Below are 19,941 nucleotides of genomic sequence, written 5' to 3' on the forward strand. Positions count from 1 at the left end.
GTATGAAGAAAATATTTCCAGACTGGTTTGAAAGGTTGGATAATGATAGTGATCTTCTGAAAGCATGTTTTTAATAATTCCCTATAAGGCACAGAAATAGGCAGGAATAGTGGTCTGGCCTTGGCTAACTAACAAACAAACATCCTGAGTTTTGTCCTTACTTTCTCTTTTTCTTCTTGCTCTTTTCTTTTTGCTTCAGCCTTTGCCTTCTTTTCTGCTTCTTTCCTTGCCTTTTCTTCTTCTTTAAACTTCTTAATTCTAGGATCACAATTGTATGCAGTATCTGTAAAATAAATCACCACATTAATGTCTTGGGCTTTGATACTTTACACTTTCATACATTGTTGTACATCTGTGTGATAGATCTATAGACCAACAGTCATAAGATTTAAATACACCAATGACAAGAATTAAGTAAACCCTATAAATTATTATTTAAATGAAAGAGCACTGGGCAGAGTCAAATGAAGATGCACACACTAACAGTTCATAACTAACGATGGTTCTAATATGTTATGCAGCTTGCAGCAATAGAAATAATGACAGGACTTTCTATTGGCAGCCACTCTGATAACTGTACACTTTAAAGTCACAAGTGTAATGCTTCTGTTGATTAAAAGGAAGAGGATATTATCATATTAGAAGATATTTCTGATTTTTAAATCATAGTAGAAACATCACAGCTGAGGCTCAATGGTCAACTCAAACGTTTTGGCTGCCACCAGTTGGAAGGTTGTTAACCAAGATAATAGCATTCCCAGTTTTTTGTTGAGCAAGCCACTTAATGCCTCATATTAAAGAAAGAACCATCAACAACAGAATACGCTCTCCATACTGCATGCAAGTACCAGCAGTGCTAAAATCCAGATGTTCTGAACTCTCATAAAACCAAGTATCTCACTGTTTGGAGGGTTGATCACCAAGCCCGGAGGTTAGGTCACAAGCGTTTCATCACCAGTTGAGGTGACATCATCAGTGCATAATTGTTTCTGCCCGAGTGTTTGCGTTTATATTGGCTGGAGTCATTGTTCTGATTGCTCTGCCGCCGGCCTCTAGTCTCCACCGGGCCCCGGCCAACTGGATAGTTGAGTGATCTCCGCAGGCCTGTATCCCCAGTTATCAGTCATTGTGAGCACTGGTTCCTTGGTGTCCACAGAACCAGCATTTCAATCACTTCATTTCAAAACGTATCATGCTGGCACAGTCCTAATGTTCATACATTTCCTAAATTATAAAACTTTATTCCTAAAAAATAAACTTCCTAACTCAGTGTGACAGTGAAAAATATCTTTAGAACCAGCTTATTTTAATACACATCTGGGATTTCTTTCACTAAATTTTATTTCAAGAGTGTGGCAAAGTGCTTCTCAGACCTTTATAGCCAATTCTCAGAATCAGAATCAGGTTTAATATCACCGGCAATAGTCTTGAAATTTGTTGTTTTGCAACAGCAGTACAATGTAATACATAATAAAAAAAATATAAGTTACAAAAATAAATATATAAAAGAAAAGAAAATTAAATCAGTAGTGCAAAAATATGTTGGAAAAAAATACTGAGGCAGTGTTCATGGGCTCATTGTCCGTTTAGAAATCTGATGGCAGAGGGGAAAAAGCCGTTCCTGCATTGTTGAGTGCGTGTCTTCAAGCTCCTGTACCTCCTCCTTAATGGTAGCAATGAGAAGAGGGCATGTCCTGGGTGATGTGGGCCGTTTTTGATGGATGGCACCTTTTTGAGGCATCCTTTTTTGAAGGTGTCTTGGATGCAGGGGAGGCTAGTGGCCATGAAGAAGCTGGCTGAGTTTACAATTTTGTACTGCTTTTCTGATCCTGTGCAGTGGCCCTTCCGTACCAGACAGTGATGCAACCTGTCTCGATGGTACATCTGTAGAAACTTGCAAGTGTCTTTGGTTCTCCTTAAATTCCTAATGAAATATAGCCACTGCCGTGCCTTATTTCTAATTGCATCAGCACATTGGGCCCAGGATAGATCCTGAGATGCTGACGCCAAGGAACTTGAAACTGCTCACCCTTTCCACATTTGATCCCCCAAAGACTGCTGTGTGTTCCCTTGACTTCCCCTTCCTGAAGCCTAGAATCAATTTCTTGGTCCTACTGACGACGAGTGCAAGATTGTTGTTGTGACACCATTCAACCAGCTGATCTATCTCACTCCTGCCTGCCTCCTTGTCAATATCTGAAATTCTGACAACAATAGTTGTACTGCCGGCAAATTTACAGATGGCGTATGATCTGTGCGTGGATGGAGAGAGAGTAGTGCGGTGAGCTAAGCAGCATCCTTGAGGCTGGTTAGTGTTAATTGTCAGTGAAGAGATGTTATTTCCAATCTGCACACACTGTGGTCTCCCAGCGAGGAAGTCCAGATCCAGTTGCAGAGGGAATTGTTGATTTGTAGATCAAATATAAAACTTACCAACTAAGGTCCTTATTCTATTCATTTCTTCTTTCTTCCTCTGTGCCCGAGCTGCTCGGTTCTGCTTCTCAATCCACTTCCTCTCATCTCGGCTGCAGTGGAAAAGAAATCAGTAGTATTAGAACTAGATTATTGATCCTCTATCCTGAAGAGGCTTAGTATAGATTTCCAGGTCATGTTCGATTATGATGAAATGGTCCAATCTGTGAATTAGCCTTATGTGCAACTCTCACTATGGCAGACCAGGGTCATTAGATTAATGAAGCCGAACTAAAAAAAAATTAAAAATGGAACAGAAGTAGCAACTATTAATATGGCAAATTTGAAAGCTTTTAGCACACAGGTGTTCTAAGACACCTGAAGCAATAAACAGCGAGGTAAGGAAGCAGTATTTAATGGTCTGATTTTTTACTAGAAAATAAAGAAAAAGTTAACATGATTGAGTAGATAATTGTAGGTCAGGAGAACAGAAGAAATGGTTAGTGTTGAGTGAGGGGTGTCAGCACTACTGCAGAGGTTTTGAGAACCAACTGTAATCCACTAGTGATAGAGAAAGCAGTGTGAAGACAAAAGCAATTATTGGTAAATGATATGAGAGAGAGGGATTACAACCAAAGGTAGCTGTGAGAACAGACCTAATTATAAGTGACATGGACATAAGGGTAGTCGAGGGTGTGTCCAGAGAAGTGGAGGGAGAAATTCAATAATACTTGATTGTGTGAAAGAAAGGAGAGAGAGAGAGATAGATAGACATGGTTGCTTATGTGGTATGCAGACATTTGTTTTGAAACTCAATCACTGAAGGTGCACATGAATGTCACAGTTAATCTGCACACGAGAAGATTCCACTTACATCAATACAATAGCTCCTTTTTGTGGTACTGGTTAAAAGATAAACACTGGGCCTCAGGAGACATCACGTCATCTTTTAAATAGAGTTTCCTTAAGTTCTCAATCTCTCCTCACTGGATTCTGAGAATCAGTCTAGTAATCCACACTGCATAGACACTCTTTCTTGGGTATGAGGAACAGTCAACATGTAAACTGTGGTACTAAAGACCTGCAGCCCAAATGAGAGTCTTGCTCAAAACACAGAGCAAAATGCTGAATTTGAGGGGCAAGCCAAGAATGTCTACATTTGAGGGGGAGGGGGAAAATGAGACATGTACAAAAGCAAGTGGTTGATTATCTGACACACCATCGATGTCTGTGTCATAACTAAAATTGCATTTTCTCCATTGCACTAAGTCATTACTGAAAATATGAATGGTAGGAAACTTCAACACAGATCACTATGTGATTCTGTTTGTCACATCAGTGCAACTGTTGCCACTCACCATTTTATCCTGTCATTCCGGCATATTCCAAGCTACGTCAATAATTCCATGACCATTAAGTTTAGTTAACAGCCCCACAGATACATTTTCTCAAAATGCCCTCTGAAAACCATGTAAATAACATCCACTGACACCACCCAGCCCACCACTAATTTATCACCTCTTGACGAAAATAAAAAGTCAGCTTTCTCAAAATAGTTTGCTATTTTACATACATTTGCTGGCTTGCTCCAAAAATATGCGATGTTTACAGTCCTTCTACTCTTATTAAACTCTCCCAACAGGTAACAGGTGTTAACTGGAATACAATAGACAAACTTTTCCCACCCCTCCTCACTTTTCTAAGACAGTAAAATAAGTATGCAATTTTAGTATCTAAAAGAACTGGTTTCCAAATCAAAATTCTGGCAATTAGGGTATCTACTCTGGTTACACTATTTCAATTAATAGCCAGGTAAGTGAAGTACTTGCCTCTCAATGACCATCACTTTTGCAGCAGACGATTTTCTTCATTGTTTTACTTTGTTAATGTGTATTATAATGAGAAGAATTCCGCAGCTCTTTCACTATCATAAATACTAACACAAATATTTAACAGATGTATCAGTCCTTTCTTCAGATTTCAAGTACTAAAACTGTTCCTGATTAATCCTTTTTCAAACGCAACTGAAATATTAATACGCTTCATATTTTGCCCTCTGCTTTGATCCCTAATTCAGCAGAAAATTTCTCATTAGAAACCATAACAACTGACCTTACCCAATAATTGAGGACAGGGGAAAAGACAGTCAGAAATGCAATTAGAATGGTGGCCTGTTTATGATTGTGGAGGGGAAGTGTAATGAGGATATAGCGGGGTTAATTATAGAGGCAACAGCAACTTTGGATACATAACTCAAAAAGACAGTCTCAGTGAACGATTAGATCTGCCTAATAGAAAGTTTGCATGCATTTTTACTAAAATGGGTCAAAGGCTTGAAAAATATTGACAAACTAAAAGATGAATTAAAGATTACATACCACTCAGCTTTTTCTTTCTCTTCTTCGTCTAAGTAAGAAAATTCCCGCCAGGAGTCAAAGTTATACCTAAAGAAAATTTAAAATTGACAATGAATGACACAGAGAAAACATAAACCAAATTCTCACAGAATTAGTTAATTGCCAGATGTCAAAAATCAAACCTCTGTATCTCAGGTGTTTCAAACTTATAACTACATGCCCAATTACCAATGACAAGTTTGAGGTCACAGTTTGAGGATAAAGGGGAAGTCTTTTAGGACCGAGATTAGGAAAAACTTCTTCACACAGAGAGTGGTGAATCTGTGGAATTCTCTGCCACAGGAAACAGTTGAGGCCAGTTCATTGGCTATATTTAAGAGGGAGTTAGATATGGCCCTTGTGGTTAAAGGGATCGGGGGTATGGGGGGGGGGGTGAAGGCTGGTACAGGGTTGTGAGTTGGATGATTAGCCATGATCATACTAAATGGCGGTGCAGGCTCGAAGGGCCGAATGGCCTACTCCTGCACCTATTTTCTGTGTTTCTATGTTTCTACAACAATGTCAAAATTTCACCTGGCACACTTGTGGCTAGAACAATATTCTACGCTCTGTCCTGGAAGAGATTACCAGACAGACTCAGGAAAAGATTCAAGGATGTGCTCAGTACCTCCTTGAGAAGCATCCTCAAAAATCTCCAGCAAAATTATTGAACACGATTTTCCCTGAATAAAATGACATTGATTTAGTTTGATTGCATTAGGTTTCTTTAACTATTTCTTCCTTTATTATAGACTCCATCATCTAATCAACTGCCCTATGATTTCCTATTTCATGTCTACCACCTTTTTTGAGCAAAGGAGTTATCTTTGCCATTTTCCAATCTATCAGTACCCTCCTATAACTTATTTTTCAGAAACCAACCAGCTTCTCTCCTGCCTCTGCAGCCACTTCTTTTAGTACCCCTGGATAGAGGCCATGAGCTTTTCCAACACTTATTATTACAAGCTCTTCCCTTCTATTTGAAGTTAGTCCATCTGGTATTGTTGAAACATTGGCAAAGTCCTCCACTATGAAGACGGGTGATTTATTGGTTAAAATGATCTACCATCATTGTACATCTTTGACCTTTCCTTTGGCTTATTTTCCCAGTCCATCCTCTGCAACTTCATATTCTGAAATTGCACTTCATTTGAAGACTCTGTTTTTCAACTAGAAGGCTCCATCCTCAAATTTTATCTGTAACTTTCCCAAGCTGTGATCACAACTCCCTCAGGGCTCCTTGCCTACACGATTAATCCTATCTCATTACATACGACCAAATCTAAAATAGTCTGTTCCCAACTAAGGACTGTATCATATTGCTCTGAAAGACAATCCAAGATGCACTTTATAAATTCCTCTTCCACAGTACCATTCCTAAATCAATTTGTTCAATATGCAGGTTAAAATCACATGAAGTAATCGCAGTTCCCTTTCTTTGGCAGGTCTCCATTTATACTGTGTCCTATGAAGATGTAACACCTTGGAGACCTATAGATTACTCTCTCACACGTCTTTCCCCTCATACTCTTTACACGTAAATCGCACTTTGTAAGCAGATCAATTACGTCTGTATCAGTATGCACCACTGTACTATTATGTTCCTTGATTAACATTACCCCACTCTTTCCCTTTTTGCTTATTGTCTCGGAATGAGGACCAACAGAACCTCGAGTTCCCAGTCCTGGCCACCCTGCAATCATTTTTTAGTTTGCTGAATTCAGTGCATACACTCTAAAGCAGGTGTGTCCTTCACTGAGTAAGCAGACTGGTACTTGCATTTGTACTCCAATAATAAGGTATACATCCTCAGGACATCCAAAAACATTGTACAGTTTTTTGTATTACTTATCACACAGACAAGTCAAGAAGTCAGTCTGCACACAACAAAATCCCAGAAGAGGAATCAATCAGGATGATATTCTTCTCTGAAAAACGCTGATGCTGTGTAATCTTTTAGTAGCAAACTAATCAGCAGAGGACCCCAAGTCTCACACCAGGTCAGGAGAATAGCCCGTGAAATCGCAATGAACCATCAGCCATGTTGCATACTAGGTGCTGCTTGAAAAATGATTTGTTACTGATAGACAAGTATGCTACAGACCATATTGACTAGTGCAATACATCATAGAGAAAGTTTTTTCAAATGGCATTAGGAAGGAAAATGCAAAAAACTGGAATCTTAACTCTTAAGCACAGTTCAAACCAATGGAAAAACAATATTTCAGAATCTGAAAAATTATCATACAAGCGTTACAATTAAGATGTACATTTCTCTAAGGAAGGAAATAATTACAATATTTTGTCAGTTTTACTTTATATCCTCAAAATTCAGGGGGAAAGTTGCTTATTCCCAGCATTTTCAATTTTTTAGGATATGACTGGTTCTACATAATACGTTAAATCTACTGAAGGAATAAGCTTTAAATCAAAACAGTGATATCCAGTTTCTCACCCGTATATAGACCCATGCCCAGAAAACACATCCAAACATCTGAATGAGCCCCCTCAAAATTCAGAAGTCTGATGTACAAAACTATTCTCTTCCCTCTCTCCACTTTTAGCACGTTGTCAGTCTTATCAGTCCTGTGTGCTTTTGATGCCATTCATTACAGTATTGCAGAAGTATGTGATCATATTTTATTATTTTCCGACTTGTGGACAAAATTGACTTATGGACATCTGTAAAATTGGAACTGATGTTACCAAGGATGGCCTGTATTAAATGTGAACATTTTTAAGATGGATCACTGCTAAAGCACAATGGAACAATAGAAACTTGCGTATTTTTAATTTCTGTAAATTATTCTTGTCCTTGTGTAAAAAATATGTATCAAACCTACAATTTTGAAGTCACTTGACTGTGTCCATTTCCACATTATGTTAGTAAATGTAAAATGCCATCCTTTGAATATTGTTCATAATGTTACACTATAATTTAATGCTATGACCATGATCAGCTTATGATAATGAGGCAAACTCATTACTCAAACAGCTGATCCATTTATAAAACACCACACAGAAGCAGCTATTACTTCATCATGATTTAGGAAAAGCTCAAAGGCTTTGGGAAGGAATCTCCAGTGGGGATTTCTAGGGAGCCAAGAAGAGTTTTGATGAAGGTATTATATCCAAAGGGTTAAGACTAGACATACAGTCTTGGCACTCAATCGTCAGTGACATGGATATGTGACTAAAGGCAGACATCTGTGGATGTCAGGCTATTCCAGATCAATGAGTCCTGGGATCAGATGTCATGCAAGCAGAAGGCACGAGAGACAGACAGTCAGCCAGCCCGTTGTTCAGAGTTCAGAGCCCTGTTACTGGCTAGTCTAGGAGTCGATACGAAGATCAAATCCCAAAGGTTGATCAGAAGTCCAGAAGTCAAAGCTCGATGGCAAAAGGCTGAAGACTAGAGGACCTGAGGCCTGTCCTGGGGTTGAAAGACTGTGTGTGGTTGGGTGTGAGGGAGAAAAGGGGCTTGTTTTGTTGCTTGCTGAGTTGTTCTGCCGACTATTGTGGGCATGTGATGTTAGCGCTGCAATGTGTAGTGATCTTGCGGGATGTCCACAGCACATCCTTAGGTTGCTAACGTAAACAACTCATTTCACCGTATTGTGATGTATATGTGATAAATAAATGAATCTTATATCTGAAGCTATACAAGTCGTGATAGAATACGTTTTTCTGGATAAAGGCATCAGAAATACAAGATACCGGAAACAACAAACTTACCAGAATGAATAAAATGCATCAACTTCTTCAATAGAAGAATTCAAATTGCCCAGCTTTGGAACATGTTTGTTTTTAGACCACCTAAGAATAAAATGTGTATTTTTCATAATTAAATGTTTAGTAAACAGTGCATGATAAAATCTTACAAAAGGAAAAAAAAGTTTTCAGTAAAATTCAATCAAAAAGTTAAAACTAAATACAAAATGAGAAACATACATTTAAGTATATCCCAGAAACATACATTTAAGTATATCCCAGAAACCTCTTTCAGTCTAATATGGACAGAGTTGAGAAAAAAAACCCATGTCTGGTAAAACTGGATTTGAAATGGCAGATAACCCAAATTCATGAGCCATTTAGTAAAATTTATTGGACCTATTCAATTTTCTTTATAAACAATCAAAATTAGGTTTATTATTACTGACATGTCATGAAACTTGACGTTTTGTAACAATGAAAGACGTTAAAAAATTACTGTAGGTTGCAATAATAACGCAAAATAGATCAACACCAGGCATTACAGTGAGAAAATAGATTGAACAAGTGGGACATTATTGTTGTAGGTCAGCTTTATCAAACTGGAATGCATTTGTCAGGGGTGGAGTTTTTAAATTCATTATATCCAATTCAAGACAAAAAACCGCGACTGTTCAACTGAATAAAAGTTTGGAAATTATGAGTTATTACTAACATGTTAGCATGGCATTGGAAGCAATATCTAAAACTCCTGACAACCCATTACAATATAATAACAACAGCATATTCCAAAGAGTAGCAGTTCAAGCATGCTCTGGTGAAACATTACTGTTCTTGACCTGAGTGGAATTACTTTACCTTGTGATTTAATTCCAAATTTGCAGAAGTAACATTAATGCTGAATTCAATTCTTTCTTTCAATTTAAGTTTCAAACATTCTACAATGGACTATATAGAGATTTTCCCCCTACCTGGCATTCCGTTCAAAGGCTGCCTGGAACACCTCAATGAAGTTCTCTTTTGCTTCACTTTTGGAAGGAATCGTATTGTCAAAAGTGGGATCTACGCTGTCAAATGCGCGACGTTTCAAAGGATCTGACAATATTTCATTGGCTAAAGGGTTTGAGAAAATTATCGACGAATTAAATTGCGCACGTGACTTTGATCATCAGTTAACCTCCCCAAATAGATGACCTAAATCACATTTTAAACAATTTCCATCAAGGTTATACTCCAAATTTTGAGTTTTCTCCCCCATCCACCATCCCACAATTTGATTAAGATTTTTAAAAACAAATCACAACTTTGAATGCACACACCAGTACAATTCTTACCTTTTGTGATACATGTAAAATAATCATTGTCTCCTTCCCCTATTTGTTCTCCTGCTGCTTTCCTTTTGTCTGGATGATGTTTCAATACCATGGCTTTATCTAAAAGAAAATAGCGTGGCTTAAGTTTGTTTCTGTCCAATACATTTCTGAGCAGATTTCATTTCAAAGGTTTAACTTGGAAACTGTGCTAAGAATCGTAAATGATTCAAGCCCTCATGGCTTGCCCAAATGGTGCCATGGTATCAGTAATTCATCCACCAGATGAGAATTATTTTTCTCTCTCTCTCTGTACAATTTGGTTTCCAGTCTAATTTGTATAAATAATTTTGTAGCTGCTTCAAAAAGTGTGATTCAGAAATTTTAACTTCAAAAGACATCATTCAAATAGAAATAGCTTTTATAAATTTATTCCATGAGGAGCCACAATTGCATTTTTAGAAGGATAGCAAATGCTTGGTTTAACATTTTGTCTGCAGCCGCATATAAAATAAACATTTTGACATAATTATAAGTAGTATTTGCATAATTTATTGAATTATTTAATTGTAAACTATCTTTACATGTGTTTAAATAAGGGGTTTTCAGATATAGATCAGTGACCCTGTAACCTGTCAAAAATTAACAAGGTACATGTCCAGCTAGGTACATTCATATTGCAAGTTTCTGGCATCATATCCCTACTACTTTCAACGAATATATTTTTTATCAAAACATAAGATATTCACCATTTTCCATTCAGTAAACATTGTGCTTGGATTGAACAGGAGAGCAACTGGAGTTTTTTTTTATTAGCAGAGGAATGACACCCCCCCACACACCAATACAAATATAAGAGAATAGTTGAGTTTGAATATAAATGCCAATGATTAAATTTAAAGTTCCAGCTTTGAAGAATCAATGCTGTTTGATTCCTGGATCCATATCTACGTGCCCAATGCCTGATTGACCTGAAGCTCCTCTAAGCAGTACTGCGAGTGAAAGTATCAATTACATTGATTTCAGTTGATGCATTAGTCCCCCATTGGTAGAAATCATTGTGGTTGGACTGTCTTTAGCTGAAACTGTAGTAGCTGGACTGTTTGTGTTTCATCAACTTCAGATGAAGTCAAGCTGTGCTACAAGTAACAATGATGAGGAATTACTCCAAACACAAAAGCTTTCAAATTATTATGTTTTCACCCAATAGAGGTCTCAAAAGGTTTTGAAAACTTCAATGGCTATTGTCTTCACAAAATACACAACAGTAGCCCAAAAGGTGATGTTCAAAGATTCAAAAAACTTTATTGTCATTCTAACCATACATCAGCTCTGCAGGGCAGAATGAGACAGTGTTCCTCAGGGGCAGTGCAATCATAACATAACAAACGCATCACTAAATAATAAACATAACAATAAATAGTAAAACACAACAGCCACATGTCAGTTAAATCAGTTATAAGTGTCCAGTGCAAGTTAAAAGTGTCCAAAACAGAGTCAGGTGGAGCAGCTATTTAGCAGTCTGACTGCCTGTGGGAGGAAGCTGAGGTTAGGCTAACATCATTGATGTGCAAATACTCCAGGAATTGCAGGGTGGGGCAGGTGAATGATTAATCATAGAAAATCAAAAAGATGTTGCTTAAGTTGTGCTATTCCGTCTCTAACTTCATGAAAGTTAATGCCTAATGCTCTACTCATTCAGATCAGAGGTGCCCTGTAGAGGATACTAAGGCATTTTATCTCACCTTTCCAATAAGTTGCAATACAAAATGAAAATAAAGATAAAAAATCAGGATATCAAATAAGGGAGAAATCTAATTCCCTCCATCACGAAATTCCAGCCAAACACTTTTATATCTTTGATGTTATTGCCCTTCATTGCATCAAACAAAATGCACAGCTGATCTAGAGCATAAACAGAAGCAGAATTAGGCTGGTCAGACTCTCAAACATGCTCTATCATTAAACACCACTGATCTACCATCATATTCCTGCTTCCTTTTACATAAGAATCTAATAATTTCTGGTTCGAACATAACAGGTAAAGAAAACATCAAAAATTACTCTTCAGGTTCTTTGCCTCTGAATTAGCTATCTAAAATTTCTCAAATGACATTTAAATTCCATGTAACACATATCAATCACAGTACAAAACTAAAAGGGATTCCAAACGAATGAACCCTTCAGTTAGTGGGAAAATACTTACGTGCTGACTTGATTTGTCTCTGTGTTGCTTTGTATCTCAAACGTCCTAACCCAAGAACAGCATAATGATCTTGATTCTGTAAAAGATTAAAAAATCAACTATCAACTTAACCATAAAATTAATACAGATGGACAGCTTAATTGATTGATAAACCAAGATGCACTACTCCAAAGCACTCTGAAGTTCAGACTGAGCTCCTAGCATTTAAAACTTGTCTGTTCCCCTTATGTTTTAACCGTAAACAGGAACTTATTACATCAAAAACAGAAAATACCCTTGTCCCTGAAACGTTGACTGTTTCCCTTTGTGTGGATGTTTCCTGACCTGCTAAACTCTTACAGCAGCAGCAATTTTGGTTTTCAGAATCTTTCACATTTGCCCACAGAATATACTTCATTTTTGGTGTTTTAAAGAAACCCCATAACAATGGCAAATAACAAAAACCAGATTGATTAAATGTACTATTTAGCAGCAGTTTATTAAATCGGCTGATTGGATTTTACCATCGGCCTTCATACTTTGGTCCTTTGTGACTTTGTATCCTTTCAGACATACTGGAACTACTTTTTGTTTAATGTCGTGCAGGTGGGATTATATATTTAATTAAATATAAGAATTGATTTGGAGAAAACTGCTATCAAGTGAGGATAAAAGATAGAAACAAATCAAAAATACTGTGTTATGAAAAGAAATGAGCTGAGAGAGTATGACGAAGGCTGGAGGACTGAGAGATTAATCAGGACAAATGAGAGCGAGGAAAGGAGATACAAAACATTGCAGATTCTGGAAATTTGAAGAATTAGTGCATGCTGGAAATACCCAGCAATTCAGGGAGCATCTACAGGGAGAGTAAAGTAAGTTATGTATGATTATTGTTCATCAGAATTGCCCAGCTACAGCACAAACTGGAAAAGCTGGTTACCAAACATTCACTGTTGAGTCCAGAGAGTGTAGCATGCCAAACTGAAAGATGAGATACAATTCTTTGAGATTACTTTGGGTTTTGCTGGAACAATACAAAAGGCCAAGGAGAAAATAATGAAAAATTAAACTGACTGGTAACTGAAAGCTCAGGATCGCCTTTGTATTCTGAACAAAGGTGCTCTGCTTTGATTTCTCTGACACAGCGGAGACAACATAAGCAATGAATACAATGCACTAAATTGGAGGGCACAAAAATGAATCCACGGCCCACCTGAAACAAATGCTTGTATCCTTGCCACCACCAAACAAGTTATTCCCTCTCCTTTCTGCATTCTGAAGGAAACACTCTTTATGCAGCTTACTTGCTCCCCACTCTCCTAACCTTCCCATGCCTGTAACTGGAATGCAACATCAGTGAATGGCTACTTCTTCTATCAACATCCAAAGATTCAAAAACACCTGCTGGTTGGTTCCAACTTCTTTTATTTCGGATTTCCATCAGCTGCACAGTTTTGCACCTCTCAGTTACAGCACTTGTTTCCCTTTCCTCTTTCTTTCTTTCAATTTACACATCCTTTGCACAAATCAGGTGGAATACCATGTGCAGTTCTGGTTGATCTATTATAGAAAAAAAGCTTTTGAAGTTGGTGCAGAAAAGGTTTACCGGGATGCTGCCTGGATTAGAAGGTATTAGGTATAAGGCAAGGTTGATCAATCTTGGACTGTTTTCTCTAGAGCACAAGAGGCTGAGGGGAGACCTGATAGAGTTTTACAAAATTATGAGAGGTATAGATAGGGTAGATAGTCAGAATCATTTTCCCTGGGTAGAAATGTCAAGTACTTGAGGGCAGAGCTTTAAGGTGTGAGGGAGAAAAGTTAAAGCAAGTTTTATTTTGCACAGAGAGTGGTAGATGCCTGGAACTTTCTGCCATGGATGGTCATACCAGAAGCAGATAAGACAGTGGCATTTGAGAGGCTTTCCGACAGGCACATGAATATTCAGGGAATGGAGAGATATGGAACATGTGCAGGCAGAAAGGATTTTTAAAAAATGTATCCATTTATGGGATGTGGGCATTTATTGCCCATCCCTAGTTGCCTGTGAGAGGTAATGATGAGCTGCCTTCTCGACTGCTGCAGCCCTGAGGTGTAGGTACACCCACAGTGCTGTTAGGGAGGGAATTCCATGATTTCGAGCCAGCGACAATGAAGGACAAGTCAGGATGGTGAGTGACTTGGAGGGGGATTTCCAAATGGTGGTGTCCCAGGTATCTGCTGTTCTTGTCCTTCTAAATGGTAGTGGTCGTGGGGCTGGAAGGTGCTGCCTTAGGAACTCTGTTTGTGTTGTTGCAGTGCATCTTGTAGATAGTACACACTGCTGCAACTATTCGTCGATGGTGGAGGGATTGGAAGCTTGTGGAAGGGGTACCAATCAACTGGGCTGCCTTGTACACTGGATGGTGTCCAGCTTCTTGAGTGCTGGCAAGTGTCAAGTATTCCATCACACTCCTGACCTGAGCCTTGTAAATGGTGGACAAGCTTTGGGGAGTCAGGAGGCAAGGTACACGCCACAGGATTCCTAGCCTTTGACCTGCTCTGGTAGCCATGGTGTTTATATGGCTAGACCAGTTCAGTTCCTTGTCAATGGTAACCCCTGACCCCCCCCCCCCGGATGTTGATAGTAGGGTGATGATGATGCCACTGAATGTCAAGGGATAATGGTTAGAGCCTCTCTTGTTGGAAATGGTCATTGCCTGTCACTTCCATGGCTCAAATGTTACTTGCCACTTGTCAGCCCAAGCCTGGATATTGTCCAGGTCCTGCTGCATTTGGGTATGAACTGCTTTACTATCTGAGGAGTCACAAATGGTGCAGAGCATTATGCAGTCATCTGCAAACATCCTACTTCTGACCTTATGGAAGGAAGGTGATTGATGAAGCAGCTGAAGATGCTTGGTCCTAGGACACTTCCCTGAGGAACTCCTGCAGTGATGTCCTGAGAATGAGATGATTGACCTCCAATCACCACAACCACCTTCCTTTGTGTCAAGTATGATTCCAACCAGCGCAGGGCTTCCCACCTAATTCCCATTGACTCCATTTTTAGTTTAATCTAGTTATGGTGGGCTGTATGCTATACTGTTCTAGTACTCAGATACATTCTAACCAGGGTAGAGTCTGATATAAACATCTCTCCCATTTTATCCTAGCTTTTAGCTATACAAGTTGAAGTTCCACTGAACATTTATTTCTAAAAAAACACTACCATTATTTTTCAATAAGTTGCTTTGCCATCTCCCTGAATTTCTTTGAGTTTCTGCTGGAGTCTGAGTCACAGTTTGTACAGCACAGAATGAGCCTTTCAGACTATCACATCCGAGCCAGCTTTTTTCATCTACATTAATCCCATCTGTTTGTACAGGGCCTGTATCCTTCTATGCTTTGCCTATTTAAGTGCCTGTATCCCTTAAACATGGTGATCGGATCTGACCACCACTTCCTCCAACAACAATTTCCAGATACCAATTACTCTGTAAAAACTTTCCCCTGAAGTTCCCTTTAATACATCTTCCTCTCACCTTAAACCTACGATCTCTTGTTTTTGTTCCCAACACTTCCACTATATAGAAAATGCCTGAAATTTTATTTAACCCAACTTGTGTGCATGTAAACCCTACAATTTTGTCCCCTTACCAGATCCAATGTTTCTATAAATTTCAACATCGGTCTATACTATTTACTGCCTGGGCAGGGCGAAAAGCATTATCAAGGATGCATCTCATCTAGCATCTGACCAGAAAGTGTTATTTACTCTCCTCCCATCTGGTAGATGCTACAGGAGTCTCTGCTCCCGCACCAGCAGGCACAAGAAGAGCTTCTTCCCTGAGGCTGTGACCCTGCTGAACCTCACATCATAGAGCTAGGCAGTATTGCACCCATATTGTACTGATTCAGTACCTTTACATTTGCGTGCTGTAGCACTTACTTTTTATTCGCAGTTATTTTGTAAATAGCATTATTCTTATTTTGTAAATAACACTTTCTGGTCAGATGCTAACTGCATTTCATTGGCTTTGTATCTGTACTCGGCACAATGACAATAAAGTTGAATCTAATCTAATCTAATCTAATCTATGCCCCTAATCTTTATACCACCTACAAATTTCAATAAATAACTCACCGTTATGTTGTCCAAATCATCAAAATAAAATCAATAACCAAGGACTCACAAAACAATTTGGATCAGTCAGTACAACACAGGAACAGGCCCCTCATGAAACACTAAACACACATTTCCGATCACAGTAGATACCCATTAACCTTAATCTATTTTCTACTACCAAATAAATCACCAAAGCAGGTCAAGAATTTGCCTTCAGCTCTATGAGCTTTAAATTTAATCAGATTAATCCATGGATCCTTGTCAAGTGCTTTCAGCAGGCTCACATCATCGACAAGCATGTTTGGAAAAAATGAATTACCACTTGGAGACACACCAACTCTATAACTTATTAGCACAATGTTAAGCGCAGCTTCGCTCACCAGATGTTCTTAATGTACTATTTCCAACATTTTCTATTTCTAAAGTAGCATTCATTTATGGTCAACAGGCTGACGTGGCAAAGCTATCGTGGAAATCTTTATCAATTCTCAATGACAATGAACAAGATGAAAATAAACAACCTGACTTTCTAAAATTAATGTGCAGGTATTAAAGAAATAACCAATAAATTAAAACTGACAAAATGGCTCAAGAATCAAAGCAAATGAATACATTAGGAATGCAAAAGTGTATTAACATGCTTAAATTGCCATTTGACTGCAGACAGAAATTTTAACCATACACCTTATACATACCTTCCAGTCTTTTGGCTCAAGTGTTTTCAGCAATGGATATTCCTCAAGTTGTAATTCTTCATCTTCTGACTCAGAAGATGATTCCTTCTCATCTTCCAATTCATGAAAGGAAGCTGATACATTCCTTGCCCGTCTCTTTACAAGTGCCTCAAACCATCTTCCAACTGGCTCCACTGGGCACAGCACAGAAGCTGCATGGAAAATGAGATCACTTGAAAAGGTCTTGCTGATACAGATGTTCTTATGACAATAACTAAAAATATTATTAATATACTGTACTATAATGAAGCAACAAGCCAAAAAAAGAACTAAAATTCTGAGTGTAGTATATGAAAGAGATTAAAATCAGAAAATAATAGTCAATATTTGGATTCTAAAAATCTACAAAGCAGGGAACAATGAACACAGGCTAGCTGTTCCTTCAATTCAGCCCTAAGGCAACGCAGTTCAAAAATTTTGCATAGTGAATATCAGTGAGTTCACAGCACTCATTTTGAGTAAATTAGACAGTGAAGTCTAAATCTGCACAGTTAAATGCCAAAATCTCTATATATTGCTGTTTGATTTACTCAGCTGTTCCATTTCACTAGACTAATAACGAAATTAACAGAATCACCACTGAAATACACAAGGTTGTAGAGCTGTTGTGATTATGCATTAAACCTATTAACATTCGTACATCTCAAATGTAAATACCACAATCAAGTCTTAATTACAATCAACCCATTTTTTCAGAGCTAAAAAAAAGATGGAATCTCAATACTACACAGGAGATATTTTTATAAACTGAAATTTAGTTTCATTATCATCCCCTACTTCGATTCCATTTGTGCTCAAAGTTACATTTTAGACATGATTAGTCTCACATCTCAGTGAGCGTTCTTCAGGCAGTCGTTGTATCCCATCCTGATTACAAATACTCAGGGCCCCTGTTGCTCTGCTGCTCAAGATCTATGAAAAAGCTGTGGGCAGTCAATAAGCTTTGTGCATGGCAGATACTAACCACAAAATCTGTGAAAATATCCAGCCCAAGAACGAGCACACCTCTCATGAGATATCTCACCAAATATTTTTTTAAAATTAAAAAAACTATATAAATTGAACCTCAGGTATAATTCTGAAACATAGATTTAAAAAGTTAAAAATTCTAAAACAAAGGGTTAAAATTACTATTCACTGAAGATTCCTTTTCATGAAGCACTGAAATTTAACTCTAAACTGTGCATTTTCATTGTAGACTAAATCTCCAAATAATAAATAGCAGGTTTAAGCTGATGTGGTGCTTTGCTAAGATTAAAAATAATTCCTTTTGGAATCAATCTGGATCTGTTTTAAAAAAAAATCCTGATTGGCAACAAGGTTAACTTCCAATAAACTTAAACATCGTTGTTACAGATTTCCTTCCCCACCAATGGTAGCATTCATATGACTTGCTGAGAAGTTTTACCCGTTAATCTTCGCAGTGAAACCAGATTTGTCCAAAATTAGAACATTGTAGGTTCATCCCACTGAAGATGTCAACTGATGCAGGGTTTAATCCTGAAATGTTGGCAATTCCTTTCCCACCCCCACTGATGCTGCCGAGCCCCTCCAGCAGACTGTGAGTGCAGAATCTACTCACAAAAAAATTATGCTACTTCAGAACCCATTCATATATTGCAAAGTGCTTGAGGTACTGCCAACTTGAAACTACTATATATAAAAAGCATGATATCTGTTTCTTCACTGCTTTTCCACTCCATATTCAGCATTAATATTGTTACAGGAATGGCTGATGCATTGAAATTTAACAAAATTTCTGGTCAAAGTAGTGATAAAATGAGAACCAGCAGCAAAATTAACCCCAGTGTTTTCTATCAAGTGTTGCAGAGTATTTAAAACTATAGTTAGTTACTGCCTGTTTTGCTGCTGGGGCTTAGAACAGCATTTAAAACTATATCAGAACCAAACATAGAAAATGTCATGTAAACACACCTGCATTATAAATTATAGAATTACAAATAGCAATTGACATGCTGCTTTTGCTTCTTTCTTTGCTCAGTAATTATACAAACCTTTAATGTTAGTGGCAACATGGATTATCTGTGCTACTATTTAAACATGCTGTTCAATGCAAGGCTCGACAAAGATCAAACCAGGTCACCCTTAATAAACCAGCTAATTTACTGCTTCCCCACTGATCTCTCAAATCAATTGATGTTCTCAATAGCAAACAGCAGGGTTGGATTTATAATATGCTTCTAGCCAACTTATGCATTAACCATGCTAAAAAACGAGTTTGGTAAAAAAAAAATTGTGAAATAATTGATATTAAATTTTTATTATGAACCCACTTCCAATTGACATTATTTTGGAGAGTTAAGCGTTTCACAAAGTAGAGTAAATAAATTTTGAATATCATAAAGTAAATAAATAGTTTAGCCCATCTTAGTAAATCGCAATGTGGGATCAGGAGTGGAAATGATGCGTGAGCAGGCACAAATTCCTGGACATCAGTATCTGAGAGGATCTGTCCTGGGCCCAACAATATTGATGCAATCAAGCAGGCACAACAACAGCTATACATCATTAGAAGTTTGAGGAGATTTGATAAGTCACCAAAGAATCCAGTAAGTTTCTATAGTGGAGAGCATTCTGACTGGTTGCATCACCACCTACAACGAAGGCTCAGGATTGAAAGAGGCTGCAGAGGGTTTGCAGACCCAACCAGCAGCATCACAGGCACATGGCTCCCCACTGTCAAGGGCACCTTCAAAAGGCAATGCCTCAGGACGATGACATCCATTATTAAGGGCCACAACTGGGACATACCCTCGTCTCAATACTGCTATTAGTGAAGAGTACAGAAGCCTGAAGACCCTCACTCAATGTTTTAGGAACAGCTTCTTCCCCAATGCCATCAGATTTCTGAATGCTCCATGAACACTATCTCGCTATTTCCCTTTGCACTATTTTTATTGTAACTGAGAGTAATTTTCATGTTGAACTGTACAGCTCCCACAAAACATCAAATTCCACGACATGTATCTGTGATAATAAACTTGATTCTGATCTGCAGAGTGTGCTTTGTTTTTAAATGCAAGATTTGCTTTATTTTCAGTCAACGGAGGCCCAGTTATCAGTG

At 38.1% G+C, this 19,941-nt stretch overlaps 1 protein-coding gene across 3 annotated transcripts in view; it reads right to left on the reverse strand.

Moving 5' to 3' along the window:
* Positions 1–19,941, reverse strand: part of dnajc2 (DnaJ (Hsp40) homolog, subfamily C, member 2) — a 36,315-nt gene that overhangs the window by 14,041 nt on the left and 2,333 nt on the right. For all 3 annotated transcript variants that reach the window (XM_063072835.1, XM_063072834.1, XM_063072836.1), the window contains exons 2-9: positions 16,818–17,008; positions 12,036–12,111; positions 9,854–9,952; positions 9,491–9,632; positions 8,544–8,624; positions 4,791–4,856; positions 2,434–2,525; positions 162–283 (exon numbers count right to left, since the gene is read on the reverse strand). In XM_063072835.1, the coding sequence (XP_062928905.1) occupies positions 162–283; positions 2,434–2,525; positions 4,791–4,856; positions 8,544–8,624; positions 9,491–9,632; positions 9,854–9,952; positions 12,036–12,111; positions 16,818–17,008 (869 nt within the window). The remainder of the gene's footprint in view (positions 1–161; positions 284–2,433; positions 2,526–4,790; positions 4,857–8,543; positions 8,625–9,490; positions 9,633–9,853; positions 9,953–12,035; positions 12,112–16,817; positions 17,009–19,941) is intronic.

Source organism: Mobula hypostoma, chromosome 20 (assembly GCF_963921235.1).
Source record: "Mobula hypostoma chromosome 20, sMobHyp1.1, whole genome shotgun sequence".
In the NCBI taxonomy this organism is placed as follows: Eukaryota; Metazoa; Chordata; class Chondrichthyes; order Myliobatiformes; family Myliobatidae; genus Mobula; species Mobula hypostoma.